The following is a 21354-nucleotide window of genomic DNA, read 5'->3' as shown; positions in this document are numbered from 1 at the left end:
ATGAATAAACCAAACCTTTCCATTATGCAGATTTTACAGTATTTATCAAAGTAGAAATATATCTGAAATACTGTATGTAAAAGAAAAACAGTTTGAAAATGGATATGTTACACCAAACACATGTATTGTTATTTGGACATTTAGTTTTTAAATCTTCTGGGCACAAATCTTTCAACATTTCATAATTTTGGCTTTACAGTGTGCAAATTAGCTTAGAACATGATGAAAACCATTACCCTGTGAGAGGTGTGCTCACCACTTCCCTAATTATAAGTTACAGAACAAAAGAGCTATTCAAAGGCTTTTTAATCACAGGAAGTGAACACATAGTAATAATATGAGCACTAAATGTTATCCAAATGGTGATTCATCTTATTTGAGAGGTCAAATCGTGCCGCTGAGCTACCTACATATTTTAAGTCAATAGACCTTTTTGCCACACAATATACTGACTGACAGTCTGAGACTACATATGACCCATGCACGATTTACAGTGAATCCAATATTACAATGATACTGTATGGTACATGGTGGTTTCCTGGACTGTTGAAATCAAAACCCACACCAGAAAAGTCTTTCATCTTGTAATGTGTGGTCAAAAGTGAATGGGTGCCAGACATGTTGCCGTTTTCATGCCAGTCCTTACAAAAAATGACAACAGTCTTCATTTCTGTATCAACAGTTCAGTCACTTTCTGGAGATTTTACAAATACTTCTTGGAGGGTGCAGATTTACAACAGCGTAAGTGTCCGAGACGGAAGAGGGGAGTTCAAACAGGAGGTAATGAGGAAAGGCACATTTGGTTTTTGAACTCCAACCTCAACAGACCTGAAACATAAGGGTAAATGCATGTTAAAGTTGCCCTTCTTGAATTACTACTGTAGGCATTCTGCATCAAGGACAAACCTTCTGGTCAGACATCATGCTGTTTGGGTGAATTGGAGTTGAGTGTCCGCTGAGCAGGCTTCCCGGCCGGTCGTGTTCACAAAAGATTGTCCCGTTGATATAGTGAAAGCGGTCTCCAGGGACCAGGCGGTTCCTACACGTAGCACAAGTGAAGCACTGAAAGAAACAGGAACATTTAAATATTGTAAGTCTGTTAGTAAAAGCAGTAATGCTGTGGGGAATTATCATTTAATGCACATACTTTGAGGTGGTAAACATTGCCTTGTGCTCTCATCACCATCTCACTTGCAGGTATGGACTGTCCACAAGCACTGCAGGCTCCACCGTGTCCGAACAGTCTACGAAAAGTAAAGTATACAAATGTAAAAGGATATTGATTTTAGGTACGTTTTTATAACAAATACCCTTCTTGAAACATTCCTCTCCATGTGACACTTCAGCTTAGGTTTAGTTTCGAAAAAAATAAAACCAGAACGTACGGTTTATTGAAGTTTATGTTCGGGGATAAGGTCTATTTCTACTTTGAGCATTGCACAATAACCAGATGACACACCTAATGCGGATACTTTGGCAGATGAAAGTGTCAAATGTCAGAGAAAGTTGGTAAAACTACAGTCAACAGTCACCAAAGCACAAGCAGAGAATCAGGAAACAATTTTCATTCACAACTGTGCTCAGCAACAGCCCATGCAAACCCAATTTTTTTTTTTTTTTTCTAAATTCAAGCAACCAAATAGAAGCCGTAGTGCAATTCGTCAGGTGTGTACGCACCTTCAGAGACATATAATGATTGACATCTTTATATTCTTTAAGAACGTACAGAACAAACTTTATCTGAGCATATTAGCAACGTTCTGGTGTCAAGGTCGAGTGCATTATTTATTTGTTTAGTCTGACGGCTCCAGCAAAGTGATATGGTGCTTTAACAATGAGATCTAATGACCTGCACCTTACTTAACCTCCAGCAGCAGCAATAAGGCCACGTTAATTAGACAGTGCAAATGTCTGTATCTGACCTGGAGCAGCGTTAAGTTTTAATAGAAAGCCACTGGCATCATTATAGGCTCTTGTTCAACTGATCCTGCGTGACACTTAGCGCAAACAGAGTGCTCTCCTTCTCCTCCAGAGTCTCTCAATGACTACACACACACTAATGAATAAAAAAAAAAAATCTTAATCCAAACAGTCATTTGAGGAGCCCGCTGAGAGGATCCCTGTTCTCTTTAATTAACCCACGCACACTCTCCTCCCTAGGCTCGCTTACATCTGCTGCAACCGCAAAAAGAGTGACAATCCGGGGACTCCGGTTTCCCCATCAACTAAAAACATGCACAATGTCAATACATGCCTTTCAGCCATGTGACTTTTGTTGTTATGGCGGCCATATTTGAATACCAAGTAGAATTATGCAGTACTACAACATGTAACAATATCTCTGCTCAGGATATAAATGAAAGACAACTGACAGCGACATTTTTATTAACTCGTAATCATTGCTCAAGAAGAAAACTGTGTTTAAGCTGCTCAAGACGTTAGCATGCTACCGGTTAGCATTTAGCTTCAACAGGTCAGCTCTGACCTCTCCAAGAGAAAGCCCTGAACCACACTCCAAACATCTAGCCTTGGATACAACATGTGAGACTGAGCTGTTACTGTAGTAGTTCCTCAGTGTTCATAGATGTGAGCCACACATGTGATTATCCTATTGAAGCCAGTTGATTGAATCAACAGTCAATGGTTGACAGTTGCTAACCGGTAGCATGCATCTTGAGTAGCTTAAACACTGAATCAGACTGAGACTCTGTTGACTTGACAAACTGTAAAAATCACAGAGAAAGCTTATCTGTTTCCTCTTTGATGTGTTAATTTAGTCTCAGAAGTGAAGCAGATCATCCTACTGTAGCTAGAAGGACAGAGCTTCTACGTCTGTGCCACATTTACTGGTTACATCACAAAACGTGTGTCTCTGGGGCTGTGTTTTAACTGTTTCTTCTTAAGCAATGATTACGAGTACATAAAAATGCCATTGGAAACGCATCTAGTGGATCCTCCAGGTGATTCTGATCATGAGATGGGTACTGCTCCTGCCCCAGTGGCATTGAAGGATGGGTCAAATGCAGAGAACAAATTTCCCTCCAGAGACCATAAAGTCTAACTGAACCTGACTTGAAGGGTATGAGGTATGTCCTTTGGATTAACATTAGTTCAAAGGGCATACAAGTGTGCACTGGTTGCAATATAAGTTAAATACAGGAGACAGGAGGCAATAAGGTCTACAAATACAGCTTTACACTTCGTGAGAGTTATGTATAAGCAGTTGGTCTTGTGCAGAAGTGGGAAGCATGGAGACGCTTTTACTAGAGTAACTTTTTGAGGCAACTGTGCTTCCTGGACGAGTTGTATTCAGTTTTATCACACAGCACGTTTTACTAGACGCTATAAAATGGAATATTTTATCCCATCAAAAAAACATGGTATCTAAATATCTGTCATTACCAGAGGAAACACTGGACAGTTCCGTCCTGTTAACACTGTGATGCTTTATCAAGTTTTCTCCTCCTCCTCCTTTTAGACCCAATTTCAACCCAGTTTATTCACAGTCATTTTATGAATCTTTTAGAGATGAGCTTTTAAACGTGATGAATTGCTCTCTTCAGACGGGAGTCTTCCTCGCTGCCTTTCAAGAAGCGGTGGTGAGGTCGCTGCTGAAGAGCAAGAGCAATTTAAACATCTATACCAAACATGCTCCTAATGATCAGATAGACATTGAAAAACTAGTTACAATGGGTAATCACAATAAAGCATTTGGAAGAGAACTTAATGTATTCAAACTAAATGCTTAGCGACATCAAAGGTTACAGCTAAACTTGCAAAATGACCCACTTCCCATGAAGATGCATGTTTTGAGGTTCCAGGATCGATTGTTTTATAGAAGTTTTCACTGCTGATTGAACCCTATCCATTATGTTTACATTTCATTCCGAAAACAGAAATCCTATAAAACCTTAAATAAATGAATCCTGGAGCATCCAAGAGGTCACTGGGATGGAAAGTAAATACGAGCGAATACTTACTTTTTTTTTTTTTTACATAACATGTTGCATAGTGCACCTTTGTGTGAGTATGTATTTTTTAAAGGGGCTATATCATACAAAATCGACTTTTTGGAGCTTTTGGCCATGTTGTTATGCTATTTCCTTATCAAAAACACCCCCAGAGTGGTTTTTGGCTTCAATCACGCAGTTCTCAGCAATCCTCCTGAATCCTCCTGAATCCTCCTGAATCCTCCTGAATCCTCCTGAATCCTCCTGAATCCTCCTGAATCCTGCTCTCTGAGCAGCTGAGTTGTGACACTCTGATGTTTTTTACGTCATAGTGTCAAACAGGAAGAGAACAACGTCTGTAATGTAGTGCCTTACGGCCTGATTTTAATTTATAAAACGGCTTTTAAAAAAACAAAAACAAAAGGAATCAAACGCAAAACAAACGCACCCCTGAGCGTCTGAACAGATGTCATGTTTGCACTGAAGGTTGTGAATAAGGAGCTCTTTCTAAACTATTCTGGACACCTGTTCATTTCTCTTATCTAACGATAATGTCACGGATGCGCGTTTGGCTACGAGGACAGACTTTACTCAACCTTCCCAAAGAAGAGGCCACTCGCCAGAAGTTGGAATTTCTTTCCAGGATTCAGCGACTATCAGCCAAAATAGTGTTTTTCGGTGACTGTCTCTTGATGGATGTTTGGTGAACCTTCGCCAGAATCAAAGTGGATTCACTTTATAACCAACGCCAGTCCCCAATGTGATGGAGAGGCCAGGACAGAGCGGTGGTGAGTCAAAACGCGTGTTAGCTTGTGTGTTAGCCATTTATGAAGCTGTGTTTCAGATGTCAACTCCGCATAACTGTATTGTGAAGTAACTTCACGTATTGCTGTGATATTATTTTACTGCTAATAATGCATGGGCAGATCAACTCGGAGAGAGGGGGCGGAGATAACTGAATAGAAACGTCTTGTTTTCCGGGTTTGCAAAATACCCCCAGAAAACTTATATTTCTCACAAAATAGTGCTCCATAGTGGTAGAGATACAATATATATCATATAAATGCCTATACTTTACTTGGGGATGGCTAAAATAGCATGATACAGATAATTGAAGCGAGACTGTATATTGGACTTATATATTGAGCTGGTTGACATTTTCAAAGATAAATGCTTATTGATATGGGCAATGCTCTGTGAGAGTCACCTGATGTAGTCATTCTTGCAAAGGATCATGCCTCCTTTGCTGTAGCAGGTGCTGCTGTACTCTCCCAGCTGGGCTTGGCAGCAGGAGCACTTGAGGCAGCGTGTGTGCCAGTATCGTTCCATTGAGAAAAGCAGGAATCGGTCTGAGATCCGCTCTCCGCATCCAGCGCATGACCTGCATGCCATCCCACTGCCCATCACTGACACTGTGGGCACCTCCACCCGGCTGTTCACCATGACGATCTGCAAACAAGTACCAGGGGGAAAAAAACTGTTAAGTACAAAAACAACAGAGCAGATTGATATTCATTTTCAACATTTTATTGTATCACATTGAACTGCTCTCTTTTTCTTTAGGTTTCACAAAGCATCGGCTGCATGGCGATCTCAGGGTTAGCGCTGGATGTCCTTCCTGCATTACCAATGCATCAGGATTGGGCGATGAAGCGTCTTTCTCTGTGATGCACAACGATGGTATGTGCAGCTCAAGCTGGATTTGACTTCCAGTTAGTTAGACTGTTAAAGGGATACTTCAGGATTTTTTACATAGGGCCTCATTTCTAGATGTCCCGAGTGTTGATGATTTCTGGAGATTTTTTTTTAAATTCATGCAGTCCTTATATTTGAAGAGTTTAGCGGTGCTAGGCTAGTGCTAGGCTAGTGCTAGGCTAGTGCTAGGCTAGTGCTAGGCTAGTGCTAGGCTAGTGCTAGGCTAGTGCTAGGCTAGCGCTTGTCTATGGTAATTAGTAGCCTGCATGAAAAACCTCTTCAAAATCATCGGATAGTCCTCCAAACGTTCCCATATCTGATTTGTAGAAAGCTTCTTCGTGAATTCCACGTGTAGCAATGCTAACAACCAGGAAGCTGATGCTGCTCAAATATAACTTCTTTTAAATGCAAAATGGTTATATTTCAAAAATTATTCAGTCAACACAGACATTTATATTGGTAGTCTGGTGTTATAAGTGATTTGCCTCAGGTGCACTGTGCTGCTCGGGTCAGACTGTTTTTAATGCAGGCTACTAGTTACCATAGACATGCACTAGCCTAGCACTAGCCTAGCACCACTAATCTCTGCAAATGTAAGGACTGCATGCACTGCAAAAAAAAAAAAAAAAATATATATCCAGAAATCAACGACACATAGGCCATATATCAAATATCCTGAAATATCCTTTTAAAAGTCTGCCCTGATTTAGACTACTCCACCCATAATGCACCTGTTGCGTAAAACCACACACCAACACATATAATCACACATCCACATCTGTACCATCCCAGGCCCCATGCACCTGTTCCACTTTCATCCTCCTCAATAAATCATCATAACTGCACCATTGGAGTTGGTCAACACTCCATACAGTCCTTCACAGAGACAGCACTTTTGTGATCGTTTATTGTGTTGCTGGTTTGCACATAGTGTGAAATGAAGCCAAGTAAGTCTCTAAATGTGTCACTAAGCAAAAAGCATTTAGCAACTCTTAAAGGGAGTATACAGAGTTTAAAAATGTTAAAATTAAGTATTTTCCTCCCCATACATGTTCCAGCCATGTCCTAATGTGTAGAATGAGCCCAGACCTGTTCACCTCAACTGCATCTAAAATCCTGCACTGTCACTCAAAAAGGTGTTAATTCGGTCCGAAGTGCCGTCATGCACAAGCAGTTACACGTATGACCTGAGGTGGCAGTAGTGAGCATAAAATGGCTAACTTGCATCTAGCCCCTTTAAGGAGTCATTTATCACATGCTTGTACTCATACTCATTCATGAGGTCTCGATACCAGAAACCGATACCATTTGACGAGGCGCACCTCTCAGCTGAGGAGAGAAGAAGCAAGAAGTTCTTTAGTGTAAATACAATAATCCACATAGAGCTGACTTTATTACAGACTGCGCTCTCTAAATCAGAGTCTGTGCTGGATTTAACCAGAGCTTAATGTTGTTAGTGCTGCAGCGTCTGCTAGCAGTTTTGGCCATTCTGACGCCGTTTTATGCCCAGGGGTTTATTCATCTGAAAAACTAAAACGTCCTCAGAAAATCCAACTTAAAGACATACAGCATGTCCATATTGAGCGAAAATGAGCTGCAGCAGAACAATGAAAACGCTGTAGCTTCTCGCTAAGTTGCTACAAACACACGAGAAAATCCACACGGAGCTGAAGTAAAGACGAAAAGAGACCATTTAAGTAACATCTCAATACTATTGTTAAATAAAAATACATAAATGAATAAAGCACAGGCATTGGGAGCTTTTGGACATGGGCTTTTCTGTCTAAGATGGACAGTGCAATAAAAATAAAAAATATATTGAATGAAAATGAAATAAATAAATAAATGGCATCAGCACAATTCTAATATAACTGCTCTTAAAAGTATCGCCTACTTTACTTAAGGAAATGTACATGAGTAAATTAACTTATTACAAACCAATCTGCTGTGAAAAAAAGAAGAAAGAAGAAAATGCCTTGTACTTGTATTCGGTATCAGCGAGTACTTAAATCCAAGTACTCGTACTCGTATCGGTTTTTAGAAAAAGTGGTATCGGTGCATCCCTAATCATGACAGGTGCTTGATAGTTTGATAAATAGTAAATTGGTATTTGAGTTGCACATAATTTACAAGTTGAAACTAAACACGCGCTCCTTGCTTTGCACGTGAGCAAACACTTGATAAATGACTCCTATGATTTATTGTTATAGCATGTGCATTATGTGGGAGTACGAATCATGCCAAGAGTCAACACTGAGAATGACGAAACATCTGAAAAACAAAATATTCATAGTTCTTAAAATATGTTCCAGCAGCACTTTTCCAAGTACATAATCCGATACTTAATACATGGCCATGTCATCATGAATGTGGCAGTTGGAACAATGAGATCATTGGCCCTGGTCTGAGGAAGAGCACTGTTGGCTTTAAAACATGAAAACCTCAGGAGGAAATTAGATGTGCATAAAATTAACCCTCTTGTATAAAGAGGGCTGCTGTTATATACAGGTCAGGCTTACATCTGGTCCAAGGCAAACAAAAACGCACACACAGTCTTTCAAGTCGATGTCCTAACTCAATAACATGTCCCACGAGAAGGCTCTTTGAAGCTGTGCAGACTTAGTTCCTCCACATACTGACTGCTCTGCTCTTCAGTCGAAATCAAAAACTTTGAAATAGTATTTTAAAATATATAAGAAATGGAATGGGTCTGACTAAAAATGATGGAAACCACTTCTCCAGCACAACATCATCTTTATATTATAAAAGTGAACTTATTTCATGCACAGCTGGAAGGACTGTTCCTTTTGAGTGCATCTATGGCAGTCTGTGCTCTGTGAGTCAGCAGCACGGCCTCTTCAGCCTCTCACATGATTTATAATTAGTGCCAACAACAACATAAAATAATTGCTGGGGTAGATTTCATTTTCTAAATGAGCAACAGCAGCACAATTTGTCCTCCAGAGCGTCTCATTTCAGCAAGGGCATGTTGGGCTTTACGACTACCCTTCCCACAAGATTATTTGAGATTGCAGCAGCTGGTCCTCTGCAGTGAGGCAGGCTGCCCTCAATACCCTCATTCTGTGGAGCAGACACCTGGCTCTAATCAGCCACAGGAACACCATGTTAAGAAGCTCAAGGCTACATTAAACCAGCAGCACAGGGACCCACCAAGCCCATTAGTGGTGGCCTATTCAGACCCGCATTGGTCTTCAGCATGCTTTCAAACAGACTATTTAGCAAACTCTCTAAAGCGTTTTGTTGTTGCACTACAGACATTAGCATTCAGACCACTTTAAGGAGCTGTAGTAGTTAAGAGATATTTTGAACACAAGAGTGTTATAGGCTATTGAACAATTAGATTTATCACATCATGAATTATTAGAGCCTAAAAGCAAACATAAGATATGAATAACTAGCGGCTAATGATAGTAATCCAGTTTAATAATTGCAGAGAATATTATACAAAATACTGTTGATGTGTGCTCACCGTGAAAATAAATTACATTTTCAAAAAACGTATCACGCGTGATAACAACAAACTTAATGCCACCCAACAGCAGTCAACGCGCTCAGACTCCAAAAACATTTACTTAAATCTTCTAACCAATAGGAAAAAGGCTTGGCACCCATCTTTATATGGTTAAGAATCCATTTTGAACATTTTATAGTTCCCAAGAAATCATTGTTGACTGTTGTGCCTTGTGCCCAAGATCAAAACACCTTTTTGTAACTCAAACTTAGCCGCTGTTATTACCAATGAATAAGAAATCATTTTCATGAGCATTTTGCTTTGACAGCTTTCATTTCAAAACACATTTCCTATATTCAGTGCCAGATTCCTTTGGGCAGCACATCACCAGCCGTGAAGTCAATTAGCAGGGCATCTCTGCATAATACAATGGCTTCAATGCCGGCTTTCAAAGCACATTAAAGGAATGTGACCTTGCGTTTATGGACTTTTTCCATTACATTGTGCTAATTAAAACCAGTGCCTTATATATTTGAACATATATGTAATAAATGTTAAAAAAAAAGGAAAAAAATAATATGTTTTTAAATAACTGTGCTCTTCATACCTGAACCAAAAATATAAAATATGTAAAAGCATGTACGAACGTTGACACAGCTGAATTGATAAATAATACAATAGAAAAAGACAGAACCATATTTAATAAAATTCCCTGTGTTAAATTTACTGAACCTGCAACATCTTCTCTGCACAAAACAGTACAAATTAGGAACATATAACAAAATGATGGATGATGATCTCAATAAAAACAAGAGATAATGAAGAGAAACACAGCGGAGTTGCAGAAACTAATGCATTGAGGAGCCAGGCATGAGGACCAATGTAAGTGCAACAATATCAGACTACAGAGCAAACTGAAGACCTTTCTACAACTGCAAAAGAACAGAGAGCATCCTGGAGGTCACATCAGGCCAGAAGACTCAAGTTCCTAGGTGTCAGAGCTCAATAAAGACAAAGAGTTCCTACTTTGAGAATCCTATTGTAGACTAAACCCACGAGGAGAGTAGTCTATAAATGAAACACACTGGAAAATAGACATGATTATTTCTTATCCCATGAATATCAAACAGGAGATGAAAATGAGAGCCTATATACCCTAAGGAATGAAGAAAACCTGTACTCACGTTTTACAGAAGTCGACAATAAAGAATGTGCTTCCCTTTTTCTTGGGATAAAACAGAAAAGTGTCACAGATTGACGCTGCAGCAAGGAGAAAGTTTGGAGTTGTTCTACTCCACTACTCCAATGTTACTGCTCCACTTTGAACACTTTCCCACTTTTATCGCGAGAGAGAAATGCGGCTCCTGGCTTCCTCTGACCCTCCTCATAGCCGCGCTGACGGGGACAGACACAGGACCGAGTTTGACTGGAAAGGCATATTACGCACGTGACGTATGTGGGTGTGGCTATCCTAATATCTATGCAGAGAAGGCGAGAGGAGGGCAGAGCAGCTACAATGTTTACTCAAATACAATAAGCTTTACTTACTGGCCCAAATAATTACTCAAGTAAAATGTAGCCATTAAAAATAAAATAAAAAATACCTACAGTAAAAAATACTCTAAAAGGTACTTAAAAAAACAATCAGTCAGTCACACAGCCTGCTATTTTAATGTACTGTTCTTTCAGGATACTTCTGTTGTTTCTTTGTACAGCTTTGTAGTGTAGGACTTTTCTTTTCTTTTCTTTTTAGCTGCGCGCAGTTTGTTTCATTTTGACTTGAGACGAGCGACCTCTGGTGTTCACATTGGCGCACTGTGGCCTAATTGAGAATATTTAAAATGATTTATCGCTACAGAACAGGCTGACGATTCCACATATATGTTTTTTCTGTTTTGTTCATTATTGGTCCACTTAGCTAACCTGGCTAACACCATGCTGCTGTGTGCGCTCGAATTATTTCGAACTGCACAACAGCCTGGGGACCATGGCCGAAATTTCCCGGTGGATTTGGGAACCAATCACAGAGCGAGGAGGGACGGCAAGACGATGACGCGCTATTCGATATATGGAAGCTTGTAGTTTATTTACGGATAATTAAAAAAAAAGTTTATTTACGGATCCAACGTGACAGCAGCAGACACGATGGTATTTTTTGATCAAGCTTTAGACCTTGTTCTAAATAATTTAGCTCAAAAGTTTACAGCGGGTACGTCATACGTCATCTCATACGATGATACGATTGGCCATGGCTACGTGCAGACGCATGAGACTTTTTTTTTTTTTTCGTATCGCCCAATAAACGAGTATGGACGATCGTAAACCACACCTCTCCTACGAGAAAATGAATTGGTGGTCCCCAGACTAAATATCACTTGTGATTTTAGTCTGGTGTTAGCCAGGCTACCACTTAGCGTCTAATAGTACATGAAGTAATAAAGTTGCAAAATATCAGGGTTTCGTCTTGTTTTATGTATTTATTTGATTTGATCATGAATCCCACTGACATTGAAATCTCATTTGGAGTCCTGAGTACAAACAGATCAATTAAGAAATACAGTTTTATTTCAGATCCTATGCAGCACCTTGTTTGCATGTTCTGGCTTGTCCAGTGAGTATAGGGGAAAGTTGCAGACCCGGAACCGAGACAGATCTACCGTGAAGCGAATCCACCGTGATACTGCGCCCTCTGCTGGATAAGATGGATCTAGACTGATCAGCTTTTAGGAAGGTTGATATTGATTGATGATCTACTTCACGCACGTGAGGAGTTAGTTGGCTGGTTATTTAAATATTTTCATGAAAACAAAACAAAATTCTTATGAAGAAATTTGGAAAGTGTAATTAGATGCTTCTGTTGATTGATAAAGAAAACATCACTTCGAACAGCATACAAATGGGTTGTTATTTTTGTTCCTAAACAATCCTAATCTTAACCTAACCCTAATCCTAACAACCCTAACCTAACCCTAATCTTAACCTAACCCTAATCCTAACAACCCTAACCTAACCCTAATCTTAACCTAACCCTAATCCTAACAACCCTAACCTAACCCTAACCTAATCCTAATCCTAACAACCCTAACCTAATCGTAGCCCTACAACCCTAACCTAATCCTAAACCTAACAATCCTAATTTAACCCTAATCTTAACCTAACCCTAACAACCCTAACCTAATCCTAACCTTAACAACCCTATCCTATCCTATCCTAACCCTAATCTTAACCTAACCCTAATCCTAACAACCCTAACCAAACCTTAATCTTAACCTAATCCTAACAGCCCTAACCTATCCTAACCCTAATCCTAACAACCCCTAACCTAACCCTAGCCTAATCCTATACCCAGTGCTTAATTTGATCCCCCGTTTGGGGGAACGCATTCCCCCAATTCAATTTTTTTTAGGGTAAAGGATCCGGGAAATATTTTGGGGGATCCGGCAAAAAATGTATCTGATATAATGGTGTCTAATGAGAGTGTTCCGGCAAATGTTTTGGCCTGTTCCCCCAATCCATCACATCAGAACAAAAGTGTTCCTGAAAATACTAATTTACAAATCAAGCACTGCCTATACCTAACAACCCTAACCTTCTAGCCCTAATCTTAACCTAACCCTAACAACCCTAACCTAACCCTAATCTTAACCTACCCCTAATCCTAACGATTTTAAACTAAACCTACAAATACCTGTAAAACATAAATTATTAACAAATAATACCGTCGTGGATCTGCTCCTACCAGCAGAGGGCGCACTATCACGGCGGATCCGCCTCACCTGGATCTGTCTCAGCTCCGGGTCTGCAGCTTTCGATTTCTATTGGGTCCAGTTGTTTTTGATGTGAAAAGGAAACGCTCGCGATCGCTGTGCGCGAGCTTTGCCCGGTAGGAGGCAATGAAGAGCCCGACGTTCAGCTAGAGGAGAAGAGGACCGCAGTTTAATGGCTCCTCGAGAAGGAGTGATTATTATGGACACCGCGGCGATCGCTGCTACGTAAACATTAGCTCATCTTTGAAGACACTTTGTTTTTACTCTCTTCCTGGGAAGGACATACTTGCTGCTGTATAGGTAAATGGCGTTTCCCCCCCATCTAGTTCACATCAGATGTCTCAAAGTAAATGAGCATATTGACCATCCTTCTTGAAGAGCTTATTGTCAGTTTGATGCGACATGTTTCCGTCCAGACAGCCGTGTCAGTGAACTGTCACGAGCGCAGGTCTGTTGTTGTAACCATGGGTTGTGCTAGTTACCTAAAGCTGCTGTTAGCATTGCGCTTATATGTCAGTTTTAAACTTCGACAGATAACGAATACAATGTCGCTCATCTACGCAAAGAGTGTAGCTGTAGCTAGTTCTAGTGTAGTGTTTTGTTTGTCTATATTTTGTGAAATGACGCTAGCTAACAGGTAATGTGCTGGTAGTGTTTTGGGTTTGCGCTGTCATTTACGGGAACAAGCCACTCCTCCCTCTGTCCACCATCATCCCGGACCGCTTAAGGTCTACATGTCAAATTAATGTTATTTCTGCTTATGCTCGAATAGTCTTAAATCTAGTATTAATCACCCGCAGGCTTGTCATGTATGAATGCAGTTGAGTTGGTAATGTTATCTTCAACAGCTGTCAGCACTGAGGATAAACCAGGGCAGTCATCATCAGTCAGGATGCCGCTGTTCTTTAGGAAGAGGAAGCCCAGTGAGGAGGCCAAAAAGAGACTTGAGTATCAACTGTGTCGGGTAAGGGCGGTATCTTCTTCTTAATGTGTTGTTGTTATTTATTATTTATTATTTTTTATTATTACATTCCAGTCCAAAGAAGCAGGTGCTGACGACATCCTGGACATCTCTTGTTGTGAGCTTTCAGAGGTCAGTGTTATGAAGACAACCCAGCATTAATGTTTATAACATGTTACAAACGTCCAGAGAAGAGAAGTCTCAAAAATGAATGCGGAGAAATGTGATTACTTAAAAGCAGTGGTGGAAGATGTACTCAATATTCTTACTTAAAGGAGCTATACCTGATTGTCAGGGTCACTTAAATTTCAAATTGCTATTTTCTGGTCCAAACTCATCTCAAACTTTCCTAATGCATTTACAACATCAAAATTCGTAGCAGAGACTGAGTTCAAACCAGGTTTCACAATTTTCAGGGTCACTTCACTGTAAAAAATGCCTACTAGCCTGATGTTTTACTGTTTAAAAGGCTTTAAAACCAGTGTTTTTAGGATAAATGTCTGGTGGTTCTCAACCTTTTGGAGCCGCGACCCCCATGATAACAGTCAAAGGGGTTCGTGACCCCTGCTCGGGTCACATAGTGAGAAATAGAAACATTAGCCTACATAATTCTTAAAAAACAAAGAAAAAATGAAAAAAAAAAAAAAAATGGCTAAAATGAAATTCATCAAACTACGAACAAATAATGTCACTCTGGTAAAATAGCAAACACATGCTACAATAAAATATCAGATTATATGCTAATGAAAATATGGCTATTTTATCTAAATGATCTGGCGACCCCCCAAATTTGTCTCGCAACCCCCTTGGGGGTCCCGACCCCCAGGTTGAGAACCACTGTACTAAAGGACAAAACAAATTTTATTCCAATAACAGAAGATAAAAAAATCAAGGATAGCTCCTTTAAGTAAAAGTGCAGATACAGGACCAAAAATGTACTTAAGTAAAAGTATCTGTTATAATGTAAGTGAAAGTACAAAAGTAAAAGTAAAATGTACTTTATAAGTAAAAAGTAAAAGTATTTATGAGTCTTATGTGCAGGATTCTTTTAAATCATTTGAATCAAACCAGGGCTAAACAAGTACTGGTAAACCACTTACTCCGGTCAAAAGCAGGAAGTTAACCAGGTCTAAACCCGGACTAAACTATGTCAGGTCTAAACCAGATCTAAACTAGGTCTAAAGGAGTAAAGCACTAAACCTAAGTCTAAACTGGGACTAAACCAGTTCATCGTGGAGAGGTCACTGTGAAAATAAAATACTTTTACTTAACCCAATTTAAAAATGTAGTGAAGTAGAAAGAACAGATACAGGCTGTAAAATGTAGTGAAATAAAGTAAAAAGTATCCATCATAAAATGTACTGAAGTAAAATAAAAGTACCTATAATTTGTACTTTTTACTTGTACTTTTTACTTTGTTGCTTTCCACCACTGCTTAAAAGGCTACAAATAAGAGCTCATTGCTGATTCATTTAATTTGTGTTTGCAGTATTATCCACAATATGATCCACAAAAACCTACAGTCTTTACATTGTTTTCACAGATTCCTTCCTCTGCTTTTTCCATTTGCAAAGTTCTTCAGAAAAAGGTAAGTTATAAGTTATTGCAGTTTTTACGTTATTATTATTATTATTTGTAATGTGTATTGTTTGGTCCAGGTCTTGATACTTCACAGCAATGAAATAAAGTCTCTGGTCCCAAAAGGATGTTCCATTTCGACTCTTGTCACTTTGAAGGTAAAGTGCTTTACATGTTGAGCACTCGTATTTTCTCTGGTGCATCATTTGTAGTTTTCATCAGAGAAGTAAATTCAATCCAAGCAGTACCTGTCCACTCTGTAAAATGTCATGAGCAAACTGTACGTCTAGCAAGGCAAGGCGTTTGGGCTTTATAAAATGTCTTTTGCTTTAAAGGTGTTGGATCTGCATGAAAATAAACTCGCATCCCTCCCAGATGATATTGGACAACTAACGTCTTTGCAGGTGAACCTTGTATATCTATGCACAATGGACCTGTAAATTTGTCCATTGTTCAATAAATACTTTTGTTTTTAGATTATAAATCTTGAAAAGAACCATTTAAAGATCTTACCAGACTCAATCGGTGAATTACGGCTCCTTCAGACGCTTAATTTGAAAGGTACAAAGTTTGGTTGAAATTGAGGGGAACCAAACCTGAAGGCACAATTCAAAGTGTGTTTTGAACAGGTAACGCCCTGACTGAACTGCCATCATCCATGGGCTCTCTGAACAGCCTCCGCACCCTTGATGTGAGCGATAATCGGATTACCCAGCTTCCCAAAACTGTCGCCCTTATACGAACTTTGGAGGTTGGTCTTTTACAAGCAATTGTAAACTGTAAACTTAGCTTTGTTTTGTTTTGTTTTTTATAAAATTGTGTTTGTTTGTTTTTTTCCCGGCAGAGTTTTACGCTTGATGCTGCTAAGATGATTTACCCTCCTGACTCTGTGTGCATAGAGGGAACAGAGAGCATTCAGCGCTTTCTCTGCTCTGGTAAAGATTTTCCTATATCTCTGCAGTCTAATTTAACAATAACTTAAATACTTGACAGGATTTAAACATGTGTTTTATTTATTTTATGTTGAAATTATAATGTTGCAGAGCTGGGAGAGGAGTATTGCCCCCCTTCTCAGTACCTCCTACCAGTGCTGGAGAATGACTCTTGTAAAGACAATACAGACTGTTTGGACGGCATGGAAGAGGCCTGGAAGGTATGTTACTTCTAACACAACGTGCTGTCTAAGCTTTCGGGTTATGTAAATGTGAATGTGTGGTTTCCTTTTTAATGCAGAACAAATTCAGTGACTACGAGAAGAGAAAGGTAAGTTGAAAATGTATCTCTGCTAGTTTGTATTTCTGGGTCTTTATAGGACATTCACTATTGACTTTCTTCAACACAGGAGCAGAAGCATCTGGAGAAACTGGCATTTGAGCGAGATTTGGGGGAAAAACACAGGGAGCACACCCAGCTTCTGCTAATGAACAATTCTCACAAAGAAAACATTCTCAACTCAGTGCGGCAGGTACACTGAAAAAGTGTAAAATGCAGCCTGTTTATACTAAGATGGAATAAGCAGTAAAGTGGTCCTGTCCTGTTTAGGAGCAGGAGAGACGCGATGAAGGCCTCAGTCAACAGCAGAAGGTTCAGGAGGCAGAGCGGCTGATGGTGCTGGAGAAGGTTCGTCAAGCAGAGGATGACATTACGAGCCGCATTGACACCATGCTCATGGGCAACACTCGGTGAGATATCGCCAGTTGTGTTGGACTGTGGATGTTTCGAGGTCTTTTTTATTCACAAAGTGTTTTCACTGGAATTGTTTAGGCAAAAAAAGAGTGCAGAGTTTCTCCAAGCCTTGGAAGAGGATCGGTGAGTGGACTGGCAATCTGTTTTTGTGAGCCTAAACCCTTTATAGCGCACATAATAATAAATTATGGGAGCACTCCAATCATTGCTTCCATTACGTATACCATTACTGGACTATTTGTAAAGTGCCTTCTGGTGGGGAATTGAGAGCTTGTGTGTTGCTGTGTTATGCTTGGTTTCTTGTGACTCTGCTATTAGCCTGTTCTTTGCCTTGAATTTGTGTCATTTTACACAGTGCGCTTGTAAAGGAGAATCTATGTTTAAGAAGGATGAGTTGGGACTGTGACCTTTAGTCTCTCAAAGTGTGTGTGTTATGTTTGATCTTTTGTAATAAAATATTTTCATGCAGGATTCGTATGGAGCAACTAACAGCTATCACACAGGAGGAAGCTAATTCATTGAGAAAGAAGGAGGTAGCAGGTTAGCATTGGCCACTACTTACATAGTAATATCATTTGAAAAGTCAGCAATACTCATTAATCAATTTTTATTGAAGTAGTTTAAATAAAAACAAACAACTTTTAAAAGACAAAAATGTGGGTTGGGTCAGTCTAATAAGTTCCTTCTACTGTGTGTGTGTGTGTGTGTTTAGCTGCTATGCAGAAGATGCTTTCAGACGGCTATGCTATGAGTCTTCTGCAGAAGGCGAGTGACTTTCGTAGGCAGAGTCTGGTCACTGAGGCTCACAGGAGGTAACGCGTGTACTTCAAACAGATAAAAGGGGAAAAAAATAAAGCAAACATGAACAGAAATTATACTGATGCTTTTCTTAGTATGGAGACAATGGACCGGAAATTTGACTCAGTGCTGTCCCTGCAAGTTTTGGACAAGTCTAAAGCCATTGCACAGATTTTACAGGAGGTATAGACTCATTGTTGTTTTTATACATTTTCTTTTTGAAGACTGGATTTCTAAGCTTTCATGTTGTAAATTGTTTCTGCAGGAAGAGATGCAGAAGGCCGCATTTCAAGCCTTACAGCTGCAAAAGGACGGTGTGCACGGCTACATTCGGAACCAGGTTAGTGAGGATCATTTTGCTATAACTAGCTTTTTTTAATCCTTTTTATGGAGCCTTGTAAAAGGCTTTCATTTTTTGTCGTATTTTATTTTCCATATTTTTGTTAACCATTTTGCTTTTAAACACCACATTTTGTCATGTCCTCTGTCACTCATTTCCCATCTTACTTCCTGCTTCATAATTGCTGTATCTCCACTTTCCCCAGATTAAACTCATCGAGGGCGAGTTAATGCAGTTGACTAAACTGGAGGTTAAAAAACGTAATCTGGATGCTGAGAACCTACAGGTGGGTGTCATTGCCTTTTTCTTTGCCTCCCCAATTTTGCATTTTAGTTTTTTTCCATGCCACTGCTTCAAGACAGAATAGAGGGAGTTTTGCAACTGTTCTGTTACAGTGCAACCTTTATAATGTTGTGATTTGTGGCCTTGCAGGAGGCCTTGGTGCAGCAGCGTGAAGCCCTTGGTGATTTACTACAGCAACTTCTCAAACAAAGAGACCAGAGAGAGCAGGAGCTTCGTCAGATACTGGTGAGAGTAGTTGCACACTTTTGCAGCTTTTGCTCAGAGAAGAAGAGTCTTTTACTTTTCATCACTGTCCTGGCTGAAGCTGGAGTTTATTATTTGTTGTGAACTGTATTTTAGGTGGAGCTTGAGGAGAAGTCTGAGTCCAGTCAGCAGAACTATTGGATGATTCAGTATCAGAGACTTCTGGATGCCAAGCCTTTATCTCTGCGTATGCAGGTACAGCACACACAGGAATCAGACATGAACAGTTACTCTTATTTTTTTTAAACTTTCTTCTTAAATTACAGGAAGTGGGAGTGGAGAAGGAGCTAGTGAATCTCTTGTGCAGACTGTCCGCTCAACATTATCTGCCGATTCTGGCTCATCATCGGATAACGACAAAGGAACTTCGGCAAATGAGTCTGGCTGACCTCAAGAAGGTAGACAAATATATAATATACATTTACCTCCCCGCCATCCCCTCTCCACATTACAGAATAAATTATGTACATTTACCAAAAACTATACCATGATAACAATGTTTTATCCCTTCTAGCTTGGTATTAGTGAAGTTGGCATCCAGAAAGCTCTTCTGAAATGTGCTCAAGAAGCTGATGCTCAAGGTACACAACACAAATCCATCTCGCAATCATATTAGTCATTGCTGTATCCTTTGATTCAGCAGTAAAAAAGGCGAACATGCTGGACATAAAACAACAAAACATAATTTGAAAACATGGGTTGAAGCCTTTTATTGTATTTATACTGTATATAATAATAATAATAAAAAAATAAAAATAATGATAATGACAATGATGATGATGGCTTACACTTGTATTGTTTACTTAAAGATGTAATTGACATGCTGATTGTTATTTTTCTGTCACTGTTACTAGGAGCTTGTAAAGTTACTGTGCCAGAAGAAGAAGAAGCTGGCCCGTCGGCTGCTCCCTTCCCTATGCTCCCAAATGCATCTCCCATACATTGTCCCAGCTCACCTCTCACCCCTGGGACTCCTGTGACCCCCTCAGCTCCCAGCCCTGTGGACGGGCCTGGCAGCTCCGAGTGCGTAGTCTGCATGGAGACCGGGGTAAGCGCTAAGGCATGTATATTATATGTGATTAAAAGCTCACTTTATCTTAAATATTGTGAACCTCTTCTCCAGGCTCAGGTGATCTTCCTGCCGTGTGGACATGTGTGTTGCTGTCAGGTGTGCAGTGACGCTCTGCAGAACTGTCCCTTGTGTCGGGCCAATATTTCTCAGAGAATTCGCCTTTTCCAGGGCTAAACAAGTGACTCTCCTCTACTGCAACATTATCAACACCTGTGTATATAGCTGGTCATTCTCTTCTCTGAGCTAATTAAGCATTTTGCATACTGTATTAAAACATGTTCACCAACATTTTTAGTTACCACAATTTAAGTTAGCTTACGTTCTTTATTGCACTCTTTTGTTTGTGTCATTTTTTTAGAAACCACTTTGTTAAACAAGACTTGTCATAATGAGTGCCTTTAAAAAAAAACAGTTTTATCTGTTCTCAACAAAGATTATTGCTGTCTAACAAAAACATTCAAAATTCTATTCTATGATCCTATTTTGTAATTTAATATATTGTACATTTTCTTCAAGCTTGTTCTTCGCAAGACACTTTAAAAGAAAGATTGACATTGGCATATTTAAACTAGCAAAAATCAACTATGGCTGTTTTCTCTGAATGTATATCTATATTAAGAGAGATGATCCACGTGAAGTCTGGTGCAATCATATACTGCTGGTCTACTAGCATCATTATACTATGCATTTGTAACAATTTATACAGTTGTATGCAAGAGGAAAAGGACTTTACTAACGAATTGCAGTAGATGTACACTAATGTATGCAATATTTGACATCTAATAATATTTACATATTATTCAGGAGTTGAAGCCATAAGGGAGAAGTGAATCAACAGGAGTCACTAACCCCTTGTTGGGCTGAATGCACTGGTACTGCCGTCACTGCATGTTTCAGTAAACACTTCATCAATCATATGTAAAAGTGCTCTTAGCGGATACGCTTAACTTCAGATGATTCCCGTTTCAATGTCAGCCTCCTCTGTGTCACTAAACAAATATCAAACACACGTATAAAACATTTGTGAAGTTGCTCTGGTTATTACTGGTTTTCTGTTGTGTCTTGAATGCGGCACCTCTGCATTAGCCAATCACGAGAAGAAGAAGAACTGCCGTAAAGTGTGACTGCTGATACAGTCTATGCTGCTGATGTTTGTTAAAGAAGGGCTTTTGTGGGATCGACTATAATGCTTATATGTGTATAAATTGTTTGGTTTGAGGACGGCAAGGGTAAGTTTACATTTGGCTTTTGTAGTTTACGGAAGAGCCCAACATAGGATGATTGTGGACACTTGCTAACAGACAGTTAGCCACAGTCATTCACGACACAGGCATGACACTGTAATATTGTCTGGTCAACACATCATTGTCACAGAAATATTATTTCAGTAGTCCTGTTTAGTTACATAGTCTCGATGTTCAAACGACTTGAGTTTTTTAAAGAGTAAACTGTAGCCATTTCACATTCACAGTGTTGGGGAGTAACTAAA

General features: G+C 39.6%; 2 protein-coding genes across 2 annotated transcripts; one reads left to right on the top strand and one right to left on the bottom strand.

Moving 5' to 3' along the window:
* Positions 1-487: 487 nt before the first annotated feature.
* Positions 488-10537, bottom strand: lmo4a (LIM domain only 4a). Its single transcript, XM_079551313.1, has 5 exons — positions 10302-10537; positions 5158-5399; positions 1148-1244; positions 907-1062; positions 488-828 (listed from the first exon to the last, which is right to left on the bottom strand). The coding sequence occupies exons 2-5, from the start codon at positions 5391-5393 to the stop codon at positions 820-822; spliced, it is 498 nt and encodes a 165-aa protein (XP_079407439.1). The 5' UTR covers positions 5394-5399; positions 10302-10537; the 3' UTR covers positions 488-819.
* On the top strand, positions 5608-20891 carry lrsam1 (leucine rich repeat and sterile alpha motif containing 1). Its single transcript, XM_079551312.1, has 25 exons — positions 5608-5630; positions 13733-13848; positions 13921-13977; positions 15389-15433; positions 15504-15581; positions 15759-15827; positions 15900-15984; positions 16053-16174; positions 16268-16358; positions 16467-16576; positions 16657-16686; positions 16766-16888; positions 16966-17105; positions 17188-17232; positions 17579-17649; positions 17822-17921; positions 18003-18090; positions 18173-18247; positions 18453-18533; positions 18680-18775; positions 18890-18988; positions 19060-19191; positions 19308-19374; positions 19648-19841; positions 19917-20891. The coding sequence occupies exons 1-25, from the start codon at positions 5618-5620 to the stop codon at positions 20037-20039; spliced, it is 2250 nt and encodes a 749-aa protein (XP_079407438.1). The 5' UTR covers positions 5608-5617; the 3' UTR covers positions 20040-20891.
* The last annotated feature ends 463 nt before the right edge of the window (positions 20892-21354 follow it).

This window comes from Gobius niger (assembly GCF_951799975.1).
Source record: "Gobius niger genome assembly, chromosome: 2".
NCBI lineage: Eukaryota > Metazoa > Chordata > Actinopteri > Gobiiformes > Gobiidae > Gobius > Gobius niger.
The sequence above is the reverse complement of the archived record's forward strand: the minus strand, read 5'-3'. Positions and strand labels throughout refer to the sequence as shown.

What these genes read in the sequence shown, in the direction of transcription:
- lmo4a (XM_079551313.1), bottom strand. Translation starts at nt 5,393, where the DNA reads ATGGTGAACAGCCGGGTGGAGGTGCCCACAGTGTCAGTGATGGGCAGT. An exon ending in TGCAAGAATGACTACATCAG is followed by an intron (nt 1,245 to 5,157) that starts GTGACTCTCACA and finishes TACTTTTCGTAG; the next exon opens with ACTGTTCGGACACGGTGGAG. An exon ending in GCAATGTTTACCACCTCAAA is followed by an intron (nt 1,063 to 1,147) that starts GTATGTGCATTA and finishes TGTTTCTTTCAG; the next exon opens with TGCTTCACTTGTGCTACGTG.
- lrsam1 (XM_079551312.1), top strand. An exon ending in TTCTCAACTCAGTGCGGCAG is followed by an intron (nt 16,889 to 16,965) that starts GTACACTGAAAA and finishes TGTCCTGTTTAG; the next exon opens with GAGCAGGAGAGACGCGATGA. An exon ending in CAAGCCTTGGAAGAGGATCG is followed by an intron (nt 17,233 to 17,578) that starts GTGAGTGGACTG and finishes ATTTTCATGCAG; the next exon opens with GATTCGTATGGAGCAACTAA.